The sequence below is a fragment of the Podospora bellae-mahoneyi genome, chromosome 4 (genome assembly GCF_035222275.1).
Source record: "Podospora bellae-mahoneyi strain CBS 112042 chromosome 4, whole genome shotgun sequence".
Lineage (NCBI taxonomy): Eukaryota > Fungi > Ascomycota > Sordariomycetes > Sordariales > Podosporaceae > Podospora > Podospora bellae-mahoneyi.
In genome coordinates, this window is record NC_085883.1 from 1,794,769 (window position 1) to 1,811,165 (window position 16,397).

Genomic DNA, 16,397 nt, shown 5'->3' on the forward strand with positions numbered 1-16,397 from the left:
AGCACCTGTTATCTGAATGCCTTTAGTACCTCCCAAGCCAAACACCACAGTGCGAAAAACAGAATATATATATTATAAAAACACGTTCCCGCTTTTGAAATTTTTATTCAGGCTCTCTCTTTTGATTTGATTCCGCTAATGCAAATGCTTTCATGTCCAGTCCGCAAGTCTGTGTGGTAGTTATCCTGCCACGACCCCCCCCCCTTTTCTTGTTCCACCATTATATTCTATGCTTTGTAGCACGAGACCCGAGAGCGGCAAAAAGTGAAAACGTCAAATACAACGAGCCCGACCCATCTGAAAAAAACCATTTGCCCCCTCTCCCCTCCCCACCGCCCACCGAAAACACCATGTATGAAGAATCCCCCGTGCCGTGATGGAAACCCAGCCCGAGGAAAGAAAAAAACACCCCTAATATATTGAACAAACAACCCCCTCCCCCCTTTTTCTCCTCGCTGACCACACAACAGGCCGTCATGACCCATTGGACCGTTACAGACAACAAAGACGACATGCCCCTTCAAATCTCGTCCAAAAATCTCGAGAATTCTCAACCTCTTCCTAGCTCACGGTAGTCTCCTCAATTCGTCAATTCATCCCTCGCAAACTCATCCTCCGCATCGTCCTACGAGCGCAGCACATCCCTCGCTCTTTTCTTTCGTGGTCGGTGGACGGGCACTATCCTCCTCATCCTCCGAGTCGCTGTCTCTCTTCCTCTTTCTTGATCCTGACCCTCCAGAAGAAACACTGCCCCTCATCGTCATCATCAGAAGGGACTCCCATCAGGAGCAACCCCCTTCAGCTTCTTCATCAGAAGCAGTGGCACCCTCATCTTCAGGAAGAGGAGGACTAACACCCTCATCTTCAGGGGCAGTCTCCTCATCCTCATCAGAAGCCGCCTAATTCTGAGCCTCCTCCTTCTCGGCAGCAACAATACCGTATTGCCCGCCCGCACCAGCAAAGACGATCTTCCTGTCCCTGATGGCGGTGTTGTCAATAAGTGTTGGCGACTCGATATCATCCGTAGTCCCCTGGCCAGTCTGGTAGTTGGCCGAGAAACCCCAGCTGTAAACCTTGCCATCCTTGGTGACAGCAAAGCTGTGGTCGGTGCCAGCGGCGACCTGGACAACATCCTTGACCTCGGGGATCTCGGTAGGGACGACGAGGATTCTTGGCTTCTGGCGGTCGTCATAAATAGTATTGTCCTCGGTGAACGAACCGGTTGGCTGACCGACCTGGTGGCCATCAATCCGGCCCCAGGTGAGGAGCTTGCCATCGGTGGTGCATGCCAAAGAGTGGTGCTCGCCGCCGGCAATGTCGGCAATCTCGTAACCGCTGAGCGACTCGACAATCTGGGGACGCATGACGTAGCCGCCGTCGACGCCGACAGAGTCCTCGTGGCCGCACTCGGCGTAGTTGTTGAGACCCCAGCTGATGACACGGCCCTTGGTGTCAATGACGAAGCAGTGGTAAGAACCGCAGGCAAGCTTGACGGCCTTGGCGCGGCCGGGGAGAGAACCAACGCCGGCAGGGTAGAGGGCAGCGGTGTCGTCGCGCTCGAGGAGACGGCGAGCAAGCTGGGCTTGTTGGCCGGCGCCCCAGGCGTAGATCTTATTCTTCTCGTCGAGGGCGAGGATGTGGTTGAGACCGGCAGCAAGCTGCTTGATCTTGGACAGCTCGGGGACGTGGGCTGGGGTCCTCTGAATGCCAACACTACGACTGAAGCCCAGTACACCCTCGTTGCTCTGGAGGCAAATGTTAGAACAAGATCGCGTCGTACAGAGAGTTGTTGTGTCTTACCCTGAATGTACCCCATCCATAGACCTGGCCAGTGGTGGTGAGAGCAAAAGTCGCGCTGTCGCTGGCAACAACCTGAACCCACTCAATACCCTCGGGGAGGCCGCTCGTGTCAATCTCGGCAGGAGTGCTCTCCTTGGGGTTCATGCCAGTGTCGTCCTCGTCATCACTGTCATCGTCCTCATCCTCAACATCTCTGAGCCCACCATCCCACGTGGTGTCGCGTCCGAGAGCGCCCTGGTCGTTGACACCCCAGGTGAAGATCTTGTTGTCCTTGGTAAGAGCAGCAACGTGCATGCCACCGCAAGCAATCTGAACAACATTGGAGACATTGGGGTTCAGGCGGGGACGCTTGACATCGATGGGCTTCTTGCCGTCCACCTTGACGCTGCCAAGACCGAGCTCGCCAGCGGTGCCCTCGCCAAACACAAACATGTCGAGAACACGCTCGGGCTTCTCGTTGATGGCCTTCAGGACGCGGGCAGGGCGCTTCGCAGCGGGGGCTTTAGGAGCGGCGACCTTTCTCTTCTTGGCCGGTTGCGCCTGCGCGTCGACAGGCTCCTGGGCAATCTCGTCCTCGGAACTCGACGCGACTGGGGCTTGCTCCTCGTCATCCCGGGTGCGTTTTCTCTTGGTGGTAACTACCTTCTTCTCAGGCTCCTCCGTGTTTTCCTTATCAGACTCGGGGGCAACCTCAGCGACAGTCTTCTTCTTGGGCGCGGCCTTCTTGGGCGCGGCCTTCGTGGGAGCAGCGGCGGCCTTCTTGGGCGCGGCAGCAGCCTTCTTGGTGGTAGCGACAGTCTTCTTGGTCGCCGCAGCAGTAGTAGTCTTCTTGGTAGCCGTCGTGGCAGTGGTCTTCTTGGTGGTGGTGGTAGCGACAGCCGTCTTTTTGGTCGCAGCGCTCGCGGCTGTCGCGGCAGCTCTTTTGGGAGGCATGGCTCGTGTTGTTGACGCGATGGTCTGTGATGTCCTGAGTAGGCGCTTTGTGAGGGAGAGGTAAAGAGGGCTGTGAGAAAGACGTGGAGAGGGCAAAGATGGTGCTTGTGAGGCTCAACAGGGACAAGATGGTGGTAGAGTCGCGACCTTTTTTTTGGTGTCTTTGTTGACAGTCGATGGATCGGGGTGTCGAGGTGTGAGAGGGTTAAGGGTTCGAGGGAGGAATTTTGGGCCGGCGCGCACGACTTTTTTGGGCTCGGGTTGGATGGGTTCCCGCTATTTTTCTTGTTTTTGCAGGGGGGTTGGTCTTCCACAATGGGGCCCGCAATATGGTGCGCCCTATTATTCTTCAATTGTGCCCTTATTGATCGTGTTTGCCTACTCTACTGCCCCATCGAGATCAATTGTAACCTTGCCAACAATACCATTATACAATTGGTACTTTTATTTCCCTTGCTGCTGTCGTCGCTTTTGTTGACTCTGTCAGCAGCTCGACCTTTCCAATTCGATGAGCTCATAAGGGACGTGCTCCGTGAGAATTCTTAATGAACCCCTGTCAGCCAATGCAACAGTGGCGCCGGCCCCCTGAAGAGCTTTGGGGAGATTCTGCCGGGCGGTCAGAGGCGAGCTTCCCTTGCCTCGGTGATTTCCTTTGCGCGCCAGTTCGCGACGACATCAGTTGCCAGGGTGAGGAGAGGAGTCCCCTCATCTGATGATCAACTCCAAGATATCACCAGATCTGATAGCAATACGGCGCTATCCATCAGCACCTGAAGGCTGGCATCACGCTGCCCGGTGCGTCGCTGGAGCTGACACGTTGCAAACACTGTTCCCGATCTGATGGCCTGCATTGCAGAACTCACCCGCCACTCGATTTCTTTCTCTCGATAGCATCATGATCTTCTTATCAATGGTCCAACAAACACCCCTACTACCCCTCTCTGTAACCCCACGTATTCTTGCTTTGCGGTAGGGACCAAGTTGGCAGCTGTGAGCATTAAATCAAGAATTGGGGAGTTCGACAAAGACTCTGAAACCTGATACTTTCAAGGACAGTTGCGAAGGCTTTTGATAACGCCTAACTGGTCAGCAACAGGAGCTGTCTTCAAAGACAGCCACCAGTTTCCCCACACTCAAGCGCATCCGAGCAAAGGTCCACGATTCCTGTCAAAGTCGAATCGTCGATAAGCATTTTTTATTATCATATCCCTATTTCTCTTTTTACCCAACCCAGTTTGATGGCCCAGTTCAGACAACCAGGTCTTCATAACCCTTCCATGCCCCTTCCGTCCTGTCCGTCCCGGCCTCTGTCGAGATATTGTCCCGGTCATGTCAAATTCCCATAACAAACCCCCAAACGCCATGCAATGCTGTTCCTCAGACCCCAACCCAGAAAGACCTTCCCATAGAGACAAGTTCAGTAAACTTATTTCTTGGTAGTAAAATCAATCTCATCCTCCGGGTTGAACCCCCCATCAGCAGCCTTCTCACAGGTGCAAGCATCTATTCCTCTCATTAGCCACAATCCATTTTCCCAATCTCTCTCTCTCTCTCTCATCCAAAACTTACCAGCAGGTCTTGAACCACAAGCACAAGCCTTCACAGGCGTCACATTCTCCGAAGCGGCACGCTCGCAAGTGCACTGGCCCGCGGGTCTAGCACGGCAGCTGCATCTCGGTCCGGCGACCGTGTTCTCCGTCGCGGCGGCGGAGCAGGAACAGTGGAGGGCGGATTGCTTCCCGCAGGAGCAGGTCGCTTGCTTGGCGCAGACGCACTCGGCCGAGGAGGCGTTGTTGTTGGAGGAGCGGCAGCAGGTTGTTGGGGCGGTCATTTTTGTGGTGGTGTAAGTAGTGCGGTGATGGTGGTTGTTGTTGAGAGAAGAGTACTTGGTTGGTGAGAACTATAGTTCAAATAAGTTGCCGACTGTTAATTGTGTGATGTGTGATATTGAATGGAAGACAATCAAAGGACCGCCTCTCTTATACAAGTTCAGTATCCAACTGCCGACCTGACATCAACTGGCAGTTGGTCCGTAAGGCTGTTCCGCAAGCTGAGACCTGCGGGGCGAGGCTTGGTCAGGAACCACCTGATTGGGTCATTGGCCGGAGCTGATTGGCTGCTTACACCTCCTGTCGACCAATCAGAGAAGAGGTATTTCACATCGCTGGGCAATCTGCAACGGCTTTCCAACGGTCGAGATGGGTCGAGAACTGTCCATCTTGAAGATCCGCTTCGATATTCTATTTTGAGATGATGCCATTGGTGGAAAGGTGTACTACAAGATGGGATGACTCGGGTGGAAGATCTGGAGATTTGTCAGGCGACAAGTATTTTGGTGACTGGGAGGTCCATTGTTTGTTGAGTTGGGATGTCACGATGTTCTTGGCCAGTGTGGTCACACATGCGGTCATCCACCAGGACGGTTGATGCAGGTACCGCGAGCTGTGGTCGGACCTATATCTACCTTATTGAAGTCATCGGGGTGCTGCCCTTTGTGACATGATGGGCTTGGACTGGCAGGATACAACCGCGAGGACAGAAGACTCAACATCTCTTCATTTCTTCTCAAAGAGATACAACTCAACAGGATTCCCACCCCCATCAATATGAGGAAGCGGCAGTGTAGCCTCCTCCTCAATACTCCACCCATCAGCAGCCATTAGATCCCAGAACTCTCTCTCGGACGAGTGTCTTGACTTTGTCGACAAAAAGACCTTTGGCCTGACCGACTGCTCGCCGGAATGGCCATGAAGAGCCGAAAGCGTCTGCACCAACGGTGACAAAGTATCCGTGTTGTAGGTGCAGTCACTCACGACAATCAGATCCCAAGTATTATCCTGGACCTGCGCTCCAAACACGCCATTCTGCCCGTCTATCCAGTCGAGGCTCTCAAAGTCTAGCGAGGGTGCTGGTGCTTGGCTGAGAGCTTCCGCTTGCCGGGCGATATTCGCTCTGGCTCGTTCTTCAGCCTCGGGGAGATCAGTCATGAGGATACGAGTTGTCGTCTGTCTGGGAGCCTTCTTCAAAGCAAGCAGCCGGGCCACCCCTATGCCTAGTGTCCCGATGCCGCAGCCTACTTCGAGGATGTTCAGTGGCCTGTCCCGGTCTTGTTGAAGGAGCTGCTTCAAGGCGGGCATTGGGTTTCCCTTCGGGCTGGTGCTCAGAAACATGTCGGCCAGGAGAGACACAGTGGCAATCCCAGAGTCCCAGATGTGCCGGGCTATGCTATCCCCCATATCCTCCTCCACTTGGAGCGTCTGGTTATCGGCTGTTGGCAGCCTCAAACTCCGAAAGCACACAGGAGGTACTGCTGTGTTCCTGTCCAGCGAGACATCAGAGAATGCCGCTAGAATGAGTCCCTGGCCCGTTGGTGGGTAGATGTCTGTCGTTCCAAGAGCTGTAAGTTGGCGGTCTGCCGGCCGAATCTGGATCGTTTTGATGGGGTGTGGAGGCAGTGGAAGATCCAGTTTGAGAACTCTCATCCCAGCCTTCCATTTTGGCATATTTCGTTGTGTGAGGATAACTGGTACCAGTTGCTCTTTTCCATCTTTTGTCGTCGTGTAAGCGCCGACCACAAGGAGCTCAACTGGGTCTTTGGGTGAGAAGAACGAGTCCCCGAGGTCGGTGGTGACGGCGAGTACTAATCGGAGGCATCGTTCTGATCCGACGAACTCGACCACTGGTGGTCGCAGTAGTTTTATGTAATGCATAGTGAGAAAGTTTCTGTGTGAGTTCGTGTGTGAGATGGGGTGAGGTGTGAGTCGTGAAATGAACTGCAGTGGTTAGCAGCGTCGAGCTCAAAGTGGAATTTTCAGCCATCACAGACTTGCTTGGCCCAGGGTTAGGGTAGACAATGGTATGTCTCGTTCGCATATTCTCGACGGGACTTCAACCAACCAGCCTTGGAGACTGCCGATGAAGCAGGAATATGAAACTCTTTATCTCTGATTGGCAGTGTTCTTGTCCACCATCTGCCATCTTGGTCTGCCCGTACAACTACCGTACATTGCCTATCCCGCCCAAGCGCCTAGGTCATCCAGTGCCAAAAAGAAACCACAAACCCAAGGGTATCCGGAGCTTTGAACCAAGCCCAATCCTCTCCTCTTCCAAGATTCATTCTCAGACCCGCAAGCCATTTGAACTCCCAACGAAACTCCGTAGATGCGCCTTCTCATTGTGTTTTTGTAATTGGAAATTTGTTCCACGCGTCTGTCATCATCTCCGTCGCCAGTCTTTCGGGTTGTCCAACGCTCGAATTATGTACCTAGTATTGGACGCAGTGAGAGAGGCCGTCCAGCAACTTCCTCACGTCCGGCTATATGGCACAGCCAAGGTAAGCCGGACCCGAACCCTTCGTAATGGACGTCCTTCGTCCAGGGACACCCTTCCTGCTAGGCTTCTCGTGAAAAAAGAACTCAGGTCCACTCCCGACAAATATCTCAACCCATCCATGTGGACGGGCCTGCCCGTGGACCCTGAAGATTTATTGTTGTAATAGTTCCCTGTAGACCAGGTTGGCATTCATGGTACTCCTGGTTTCTTTTTCTTCTTCTTTTTTGGGCGTGGGGGTTCGTCGAAGCCTCGGGTGATGAACCCACTGCTGTCTCGGCGGAAGGGATGTGCTCCTGGGCTGAGGACCCATTCGTCCAGGCTGATGAGGTCTGGTGGTGAGAAGATGAGGTAGTAGTACTTGAGTGTTTCGGCTAGCCAGAAGCTCTGAACATGATCAGGATATGTCAGTAATCAGTGGCAAGCCTTGAGATTGAGTGGCGCTTACCTCCATCGAATCCAGCTTCTTCAGTAGGCCATGAACAGTGACATCGCTGATTGCAGAAAACGCCAGCTCCGTCTCGGTAGCCCCGACCACGCTCTGAAACATCTCCCATGCCAGTTCCTGGTACTCCTTGTTTCCCGTAATTCTGAACATGACGAACAAGCTCTCGATAGCCTCCGGTCTGAGTAGGTACTTTGGGTCTTTCACCGACTTGAACGGCTTCCTCAGCTTCTTGCTGCCCTCTTTCCGCCACTTGTCCTCATCAAACTTGCACGGCCCGTCCCTCCAGTCGCCCTCGCAAGGAACTGCCTCGAGCACCTCTGGCATCAAACCCGTGGGAAACGCCCCGTAAGCCCACGCACAACCCCGGGTGAGCTGCTCCCCAATCTTGACATATTCCTCGTTTCCAAACAGCTTCCCTCCCAGCCCAAACATCCCCCCCGCATAGCAGCCCAAATGCTGAACGTTTGGCGCCGTTTCTACTTCATCCCCGTTCATCCTCGCCTCACCAACCAACAGTACATCCCTCCTATCCCCCATCTCATCCCTATCCTCCTCCGCGAGCATGGGCCGGAAGAGCAACCAATCCTCCGCCACCCCCATGGCTTCTTTCCACATCCTCTCCAACCTCCCCTCTCTCCTCCTTCCGAGCAAAGCCGCCGTCTTGAGTAGATTGCCATAAACGCCCTCCGCCCCCTTCTCCAGGCCAAAAACCTCATCACCTTCAGCCCCTTTCACAGGCCACAACCCCCTCAACTTCGTCCTCTCCTGCCCCTCCTCCAAAACATCCACCTCCCCCCTCGCAGTATCACAATACTTTTTATCACCGATCAGCTGTCCCAACCGTGTAAACTCCAACCAAGCCCCCGTCCTCATTCCCTCTCGCCCCTTCCCCTTTTCCATCAACAAACCCCCCAACTCCCCCGCCCTCTCCAACAACCCCCACTCCCCCGACAAATCATACCCAGCAATCAACCCCCCCAGATACCTCCCCATATCCACCCCCCCCTTCCCCCCCGCGAAATCAATCTTGCAAACCTCCTCCACAGCATCATAAAACTCCTCCTTCAAATCCATGACCCACAACACATCCAAACTATCCACCAGCGTCCCCGCCCAGCCCAACGTCGTTTTTCCTCTCCCTGACACAGGAGCGAGTTCGTCTGAGGGATAAGCATGGAGTTTGTAAGCCGTCCATGACTTTAGGAAGGCGGACTTGACGGCGGCGCGGCGGGAGAGAGAGATGTTATTTGGGCGGTAGCCTGGTGGAAAAAAGAACTGAACTGGATGGAGGGGACGTAATGGTTCTTTGACGGGTTTGGCGGGTGATCGGGAAGGGGTGTCTTGGTGGGGAGGATGTGGTGAGGTTTGGGAGTGTGGTGGTGATGGTGGTGGTGGTGGTGGTGGTAAGTCGTCGGGAACAGGCCTGTAAAACGATCGTCGCGCAGACGGCGGCTTCAACAAGAAGAAAAAAAAGAAAAACACGACAGTGACAAGCAGGAGCCGGCGCATTCGCCGATCAAGAACCATCTTCGCGGATGGGGGGGCTGTCTGCGGACCGGCGTCCGGTGAGGTGCGGGGAATTGCCCACTGTCTGTTTGTCTGTCCGCTGTCAAAAGATATCGACAAAACAACAGCAGCGTCAACACCCTACCTACCATGTGAACTCAATCGCGCAGAGCGAACATCACGATCGACACAATTGACAACCGACGAGGCATGGTTGAAGAAAAAACATCAACAAAGTAAAATGGGAGTTGAAAACCGCCCGTGTTTGCCTGTCCCTCCCCGTCCTCCCGTCCCGAGAACATTTGGTAAGACGAGTACCACTCCACCAACAGCAGGCATTGGCGGGTATAGCGGCATAAAAGAAAGTCTTGGGGAGGGTGCATCCCAGCGTTGTATCGCATAATAGGGACACAACACCCTAGCCCAAGCATCAGACGAACTTCCTCGACCAAAACCCTCTGGGTTCACGAGCACTGCTGATGGAGGACATCAGCAAACCAAGCCGTTACACACACATGACGCGCTTAAAGATATCTGACCAAAAGGCCCCAAGTGCTCGCCCCGAGGGCACTTAATTTACGTCGTGCTCACAAAGGTGTAGGAGAGGAGGTCTTGGCAGGGGAACTTGACCGGGTGATAATGACAACCAATTTGATAATGGACCAACAGGTCACAAACCAGAGAAGAGTATTTCTTTAAACATTCAAATAAATATTTCACCCGCTACATCCCAACGGCGCTCTTCAATAGCAAGCAGCAGGGGGTATCATCTATACATCATCATGATCCATGTCCATTCCATGATACACAAAAAAAGAAAAAAAAAAACCCACATCATTAAAAACCAAATTCCCAATAAAAAAAATAAAAAAAACTTGCCAGTAACTTATGACAAACTACACATTCCCATTCCCCATCCTGGTTGAAAGAAACCATCTAAGGCTTCCACCGGAAAGCAGGGTGCTTCCAATCCAAATCCTGTACCTCCTCCCTGCTCATCCCCGCCAGCTCCTCCTCCACGCTCAACGCCTCCCTCCTCTTATTATCCTTCTTCATCCAGAACAGCATCGCAGTAGCAACAATCAAGATGGTCGAAATGGCCGCCAGGTTCAGGCCGTTACCGATAGGATAGTTCGGCCCATCAGTAGGCAGAAAAGACCAAGTGCTCACCAACCCACCAATGTTTCCGCACATGACGTTCATGCCGATGGCGCTGCTGCGAGCCGTGTCCGAAACAACGTTGGCGCTGACCTGCGAGTTGGTCATGGGACCAAGCGCAAAGATGGACGACGAGAGCAAAAAGATGGCGGCATAGCGGGCCTCGGTGTTGGTGGTGGCAAGGAAGATGATGAAGCCGACAATGACGAGGGGTGTGCAAGACATGATGATGATCTGGCGACGGTCCATCTTCCAGCTGATGGCGGGCAGAAGGAGAGTGAAGAATCCACCGACGACATACGGGGGCACAGTCAGGAGCTGGGTCATGACGGTGGACTTGCCGGGGTAGATGGAGCGGACGATGGTGGGGGCGAAGAAGCTGACGCCCTGGACGGTGATGTTGTTGAGCAGGAAAATGAAGGAGGTGCTGAGCGTCACAGGGTTGAGGATGCCGCGCATGAGCTTCTTGACGTCCATCTTGTCGAGGACCTCGGTGGTGCCGACGCGCTCAGACTTGATGCGGAGAATGGCAAGGTCCTTCTCCGCCTGGGTGAGCCAGCGAGCCGTCTCGGGACGGTCAGTGAGGGTGACGTAGGAAATGAGAGCAAGAACGCAGGTGATGATGCCCTCAATGGCGAAAATCATGCGCCAAGTGGTCAGGCTGCCAAAGCTCTCGAGCTGGAGGATGCCGGAGGCGAGGAGACCACCGAAGGCACCGGCCATGGGAGCCATGACGATGTAGAGACCGAGACGGAAGGTGAGCTCGGAACGGCGGTACCATCTCGAGAGATAGTAGGCGATGCCGGGAAGCATACCAGCCTCGAAAGCACCGAGGAGGAAGCGAACGCCGGCGGCCTGGGCGAAGTTGTTGACGAAAGCCATGGCGATGGAAAGACCACCGAAGCCGAGGGAGATGGTGGGGATGAACCAGCCGGGGCCAAAGTACTTGCAGCCGATGTTGGATGGGATCTCGAAAACAATGTAGGAGATGTAGAAGACGGAGAGGAGACCGTTGTAGTCGTAGCCGGTAAGGTTGAGATCCGTCTCGAGACCAGCAATCCTGGCGTTGCCGATGTTTGCTCTGTCAATGAAGCAGAAAAGGTAGAGCAAGGCAACAGTGGGAACGATCATGAGATCCAACTTCCACCGAAGCCTGCGTTCAGCCTCAGGATCGATGTGAATGAGGGTGTTGCCATATCTGTCACGCTGGGTTAGCACGGTGCTGGCTCTATCCATGGTGCAATGCAATGTGGAAAAAACATACTCGTCTGTGGCAGCGGCGTGGTTCTCTCCGTGACCCTCGGCGTGGTGGGTGACGGCCTTCTCGTCCGAAGACGAGCTGGCCTCGGGGGTAATAGCTCTCTGTTCACCCATGGTTGCTGTTTGAGGGGGGAGGCGATCAGGTCAAGTCCGTTGGAAGTGGGCAAGAGGGGATGGGGAGGAGGTCCTCTAACAGAACGGCAGGAAGGGGGGACGAAGAGCTGCTCTTTATCCAAAAGTCTCTGGCCCATGTCAAGGTAGGAGTGGATGACGTTTTGCCATGTGGGATTTTCCACCCGTGGGGATGGATGTCTTCACGATGCGGTGACCCCGTTGGCCCCGTACACTATCCGACGGGTGGAGATGTCACAGATCCAGGACATTTCTGGGGAACTTGGGGCCCTACACGACAAGCCAAGGTAGCCTCGACGGCTTCCAAGACGATCCGGTGGGAGCCGCACGCAAACTTTAAGTGAACGGCAATGAAAGTCGGCAATCCCCAACTCCTCCAACTGAGTGTTCTGGTGCGGTGAGTGGCCAGCAACTGCCTATCGATGCGGGGGACCAGCTCCGGACTGTGGGAGGCCAGGCCGGGGTTTGGTTGGTTGGGGGGGGGGGGGGGGGGCATTACCGCGGATGGCCAACTGGTTCCACCGCCGGTGTGCTTCTGGACCTGGGGAACTAGTGCAGTCCGAAGGATGCACGCTGGCCGGTCATGTTGCCGTTTTGCGATTAGCATGTTTCTGCATTTGCTTGAAGCTGAAGTTGCCCACCACTGCCAACGCGCCCAACCGTGGCCGGGCTGTCCTTGCCTCACCACCAACTCCCCCAGAGACATGGATCATGGAACTTCGAAATGCGGAGGAGGTGGAGAGTGACCCCGCGGGGTTGAAGAACCATCCACGCCATCTCCACCAGACTCCAACTACCCCAACTTTTGATGGTCCACTTTACTTTTTCACCATTGACACGATTGGTGTCTTTGTGATAGCTGCTCCATTCTGATATCCATAAAGAGTGGCATCCAACTCACTGCCGATAAACTTATGGAGACTCTTCTCATTGTAGTCAAAGCTGCGTCAGCGCCAAAGCCAGCATCAAACCCCCGCATCCCAAATGGATAAGTCTTTGTCCCCCGTTAGTCTCCTCTGGGCATCTCCAATTTCCAAATTTTCACTGGTCAAACTTCTGGCTGTTGGGTAATTCTCGCCAAGTGGGACCAGTCCGACGCCGGCCTGGGTTGGTGGGAACTTTTGCCGCCCGTTGCCGCCTCTCCCCTATTTGCGCCTGGATTTTTTAGTATTGGCAAGTCTCTCACGATGTTCTATGACTCTTGGACAACGTCACCCAAACCCACCCACCGCCTTCCTTGTGAAACGAAGAGCAGGTGCAAGAACCAGTACACCGCTCATGATAGAGAATTGCAACGCAATATCATCGCCTGAATCATGCTGAGCACCTAGGTAGGGTGGTAGATCTCAAACATCTGGAAATCACTTATTGAAATCTCAGAAAGCTTGTTACATAGTTCAAAGGCCTGTCCATCTATGAACACGTGGAAGGCCTTGATCATCTCAGAGGCAACGCAACATTACTATCTGTTTTTTCCTTTTTTTCCCTTTTTTTTTTGCTTAGGATCTGCTGGTCAGCCTTTACCGCAAACATGTCTCCACCGTCCCTAACACTAGCTTGACATATGCAAACTCGTCTGAATAGCTCTGCCAGGAGGTGGGCTCGGGAATCGGCCCGAGGCAAAAAGGCAGCTCTCAACACATTGCCAGAATTCAGCCTGGAGTTCCCCTCTGACCGAGCAAACAATTTTCACCTTCCAGATATCCGGAGATACGGCAGAGAAAACAAATTCTTTTGAGTCACAAACATTCACTTTCAACACCTGACTCGTGGAAATGGCTTGAATTCCGCTTTGATTTATCTCTCGGAGATGCCTCGGCTCTCTTGTCTAGACCCTGGTAATACTGCGTGACTGTCTGGCCTGTGATGTCGAGCATATGCAAAACAGGCAGCTCGTTGTTGATGGTGACAGGATGGGCTATATGTACTGCGTGGCGTCGTAGCTCCAACCGTTTGACATATGCAGCCCTCCCAGCATCACGACCCTTGAAAAGGCACCTAAAACTTCTTGGAAAGGTCCCAATCATCACTTATTGGTTGCCCTACCAGCTTGACAGTTCGGGGTCGTACGATCACCCCCGCATAGAATTATTTGGGGAAAGGAAGCTGGTGCCGAAGGGCAGGGGGCGACCCACAAATTGTGAAGGTTGGTGAAGGTGAAACTGAGCCGGACATCTCTGAAAAATGGAACAGGCAAGATTGAACAAATCTTGTCTCTATGCCTTCTTTTCTCCTTGTCGGTTGCCCTCCCCTTTCCTAACCCGGTCGACCGGTGTTAGCCGGCTTGGGCTGTTGGGATCATTCAGTCCCAGCACGAAACTCTCTTGACTATCCCCCCACCTCCCACTATAACGCCTCACACCATCCCCCCTCTTCTTCTCAGGCGTCATCTGCTCCCCAGCTGCGGGTGGCTGACCTCGATCAAACCCAACACGATACTGATCACAACACCCCTCCAACCCAACCTCACTCATCCTCGTCGTCGTCGGCGTCCCCATGTCATCGTACGTCGTAAAATCCTCCCTCAACAACAACCCCCTCCCCTCCCCCCGACCTTCCACCCCCTTCCCTCTCGACCTCGGCGGCCCCAGCCCACTGATGAAGCTCCTCAAGCTCAAAGTGGTCGTATGCGGCGTCCTATGATTCGAAATCAACAACGCCGGCGGCTCCCTCACCTCCCCATTCTCGCCCGCAAAATACAACTCGGTGACGCTCTTCCCCCCTTCCCCATCGACGACCCTCAGCGTTCCCAAGTCCAAGCTCCCCCCTTCGTTGTCGCTGGTGTCTGTACCCCCCCTCCCCCCGCCTCCCAAAAACCCAGGCCAGACCCTCCTGATCAACACCCCCACCCCAGGCGCACAGGCACAAATAACCGCCACATCCAACTCCAGCACCGTCATGACAAAAAACGCGAGCGTGTTCGCCACCTCGACACCTTCATCCTCCTCGTCGTCGCCACCGGTGTGATGGGTGTGGATGTAGCCGCCGGCTTTGAGACTGAGTTGCAGTCTTGTCAGGCTAGCCACAGCGACGAAGACGCCTAGACTGAGGACCACGCCGAGAATGGCCCGCTCGCGGGGGGGGATTCGAAGACGGAGGATAACGGGAATGATAAGCATGATGAGCCAGACGTCGGTGGCGGTGTGTAAACTCGTGCTGGCGATGAGCAGGGGTTTGAAGTCGAAACAATGCGGGACGGCGGTGGGGGAGTTGAAAAACAGGCCGGGAAGGGGGTGGCATTGGAAGATTGTGATGAATAATAGTGGGATGCCATAGCACATCACAGCGGTGATGGTCAGAACGGTGAGGAGTCGCAACCGGCGGGTGGAGGCGCAGGAGGAGAAGATCCTGAGGTAAAAGGACAGAATCGAGAGTTTGGTCAGGCAGAGGGAGAGTTGATAGAAGATGAGGGCGAGGTAGGTTCGTAGCGTATAATGGCGGTCGTGATGGGTGGTGGGGAAGGAGGTGGTTGTTGTGGTGATGGTGTAGATTGCGCAGACTGCTGTTGAGAAGAGGAAGGACGACAGGATGAGCGTGTCTTCCCACCAGAACCATTTTTTGAGGAGGAACAACCGGGAGAAGAGCCGGGAGAGAAGGAAGAGGGTGCCGATTATGTGGGGGGTTAGGATGCCGAAGAGGATGCCGGGGATGATGTTTTGGGGGGGAGAAGGTGAAGATGCATCGTCAGTTGTGGATGGGGGTGTGATGTTGCTAGAGGGCTGGAGTAAGGGGAAGGTGAGGTTGAATTTGGTGTGGCCTGGTTCGGTCAGGCCTATTTGTGCGGCCATGATGGCGGCGGTGGTGAGTGTTTAGGATTCTCGAGTTGGTGTCATGAGTGGCTGGCGGACATCATCATCGGTTCGGCCTTGCTGTGATCTGTGATCTTTCAATGTGCGTTCCTTTTTAAATCCTCTCTCACTGCTCACAATTCGCATCCATCCCTTCCGTCGCACAAAAAACACAAAAAGGAACAAACAGCAACCAGGCAATAACTAAATCGAGGGCAACGGTGTCATATAACAACACCCGTCCGCATCCCTAGATCTGCACTGTCCGATCCTCTCAACCACCACCACCCTCCTCGCTCCCTCGCATTGTACATACGAGACATACATGACCGACCACCAAGCGACAGAGAGATCCGGTACACCACCCACACGGACTCACCACCCAGACAGTCCGGCCCATCCCCAAACCAAGCCTCTCCCGTCTTCGTTGCACTGGATCACGGAAGAAGAACAAAACCTATATCAGGAATCTGCCATGCACCCTAACCCGACGGCAGCATGCACCCTCTCCGTTCTCCCCCAACTCCAAATTCCCCTCCCCATTGGCTGACTGCAAACAGTGCAACTCGGCAATCATGAACGGCAGAATTGACCTGCATATGCAAGAGCGCAGACAAAAACTGCGGGGGTGGAGGCAGATCCCACCTCGTCCGTTCACTCTCTCCCTGTTCTGGTCATCAATCAAGAGAATAAAGCCATGTCCCGTTACTGCCGTCGAGCTGTCGATATTAACAGGCGGGAAAGGCGGCCACGGGCCGATTTCGCCATGGTGTGTGCTGAAGCACGCAAGGCCAGATGGTCAATTGCCGGATGTTCGCAGACGGTTGCTTTGACATGGCCAGCCATGGCTCGGTTGTACTAGGAAACACCAACTTTTTGTCTCCAATCCGTTGTCTATCCAATGCCAGAAACAAAAATGTCTATTTTATGAGAGAAACCAAAAGTTAGGAAAAGGAAGAGATGCATGGATCTATTACCTCTCCAACACGCACCTCAGCCCAGTTCTTCATGAAACTTGGCCATCTCCAACATCACCCCACCGG

At 54.0% G+C, this 16,397-nt stretch overlaps 6 protein-coding genes across 6 annotated transcripts; all 6 read right to left on the reverse strand.

The window, feature by feature from the left end:
• Window positions 1-79: 79 nt before the first annotated feature.
• Window positions 80-3,210, reverse strand: QC761_403350 (uncharacterized protein). Its single transcript, XM_062878616.1, has 2 exons — window positions 1,801-3,210; window positions 80-1,745 (listed from the first exon to the last, which is right to left on the reverse strand). Exons 1-2 carry the CDS (start codon window positions 2,731-2,733, stop codon window positions 900-902), a joined length of 1,779 nt encoding a protein of 592 aa, XP_062732221.1. The 5' UTR covers window positions 2,734-3,210; the 3' UTR covers window positions 80-899.
• A 690-nt stretch (window positions 3,211-3,900) lies between these two features.
• Window positions 3,901-4,564, reverse strand: QC761_403340 (uncharacterized protein; the record flags this gene model as incomplete). Its single annotated transcript, XM_062878615.1, has 2 exons — window positions 3,901-4,236; window positions 4,303-4,564. 2 exons carry the CDS (start codon window positions 4,562-4,564, stop codon window positions 4,160-4,162), a joined length of 339 nt encoding a protein of 112 aa, XP_062732222.1. The 3' UTR covers window positions 3,901-4,159.
• Window positions 4,565-5,288: 724 nt separating this feature from the next.
• On the reverse strand, window positions 5,289-6,443 carry QC761_403330 (uncharacterized protein; the record flags this gene model as incomplete). Its single annotated transcript, XM_062878614.1, has 1 exon — window positions 5,289-6,443. One exon carries the CDS (start codon window positions 6,441-6,443, stop codon window positions 5,289-5,291), a length of 1,155 nt encoding a protein of 384 aa, XP_062732223.1.
• Window positions 6,444-7,254: 811 nt separating this feature from the next.
• QC761_403320 (uncharacterized protein) lies at window positions 7,255-8,584 on the reverse strand (the record flags this gene model as incomplete). The annotated part of the gene is made up of 2 exons (XM_062878613.1): window positions 7,255-7,449; window positions 7,511-8,584. The coding sequence occupies 2 exons, from the start codon at window positions 8,582-8,584 to the stop codon at window positions 7,255-7,257; spliced, it is 1,269 nt and encodes a 422-aa protein (XP_062732224.1).
• Window positions 8,585-9,952: 1,368 nt separating this feature from the next.
• On the reverse strand, window positions 9,953-11,548 carry QC761_403310 (uncharacterized protein; the record flags this gene model as incomplete). The annotated part of the gene is made up of 1 exon (XM_062878612.1): window positions 9,953-11,548. The coding sequence occupies one exon, from the start codon at window positions 11,546-11,548 to the stop codon at window positions 9,953-9,955; it is 1,596 nt and encodes a 531-aa protein (XP_062732225.1).
• Window positions 11,549-13,782: 2,234 nt separating this feature from the next.
• QC761_403300 (uncharacterized protein) lies at window positions 13,783-15,354 on the reverse strand (the record flags this gene model as incomplete). Its single annotated transcript, XM_062878611.1, has 1 exon — window positions 13,783-15,354. One exon carries the CDS (start codon window positions 15,352-15,354, stop codon window positions 13,783-13,785), a length of 1,572 nt encoding a protein of 523 aa, XP_062732226.1.
• Window positions 15,355-16,397: the final 1,043 nt, after the last annotated feature.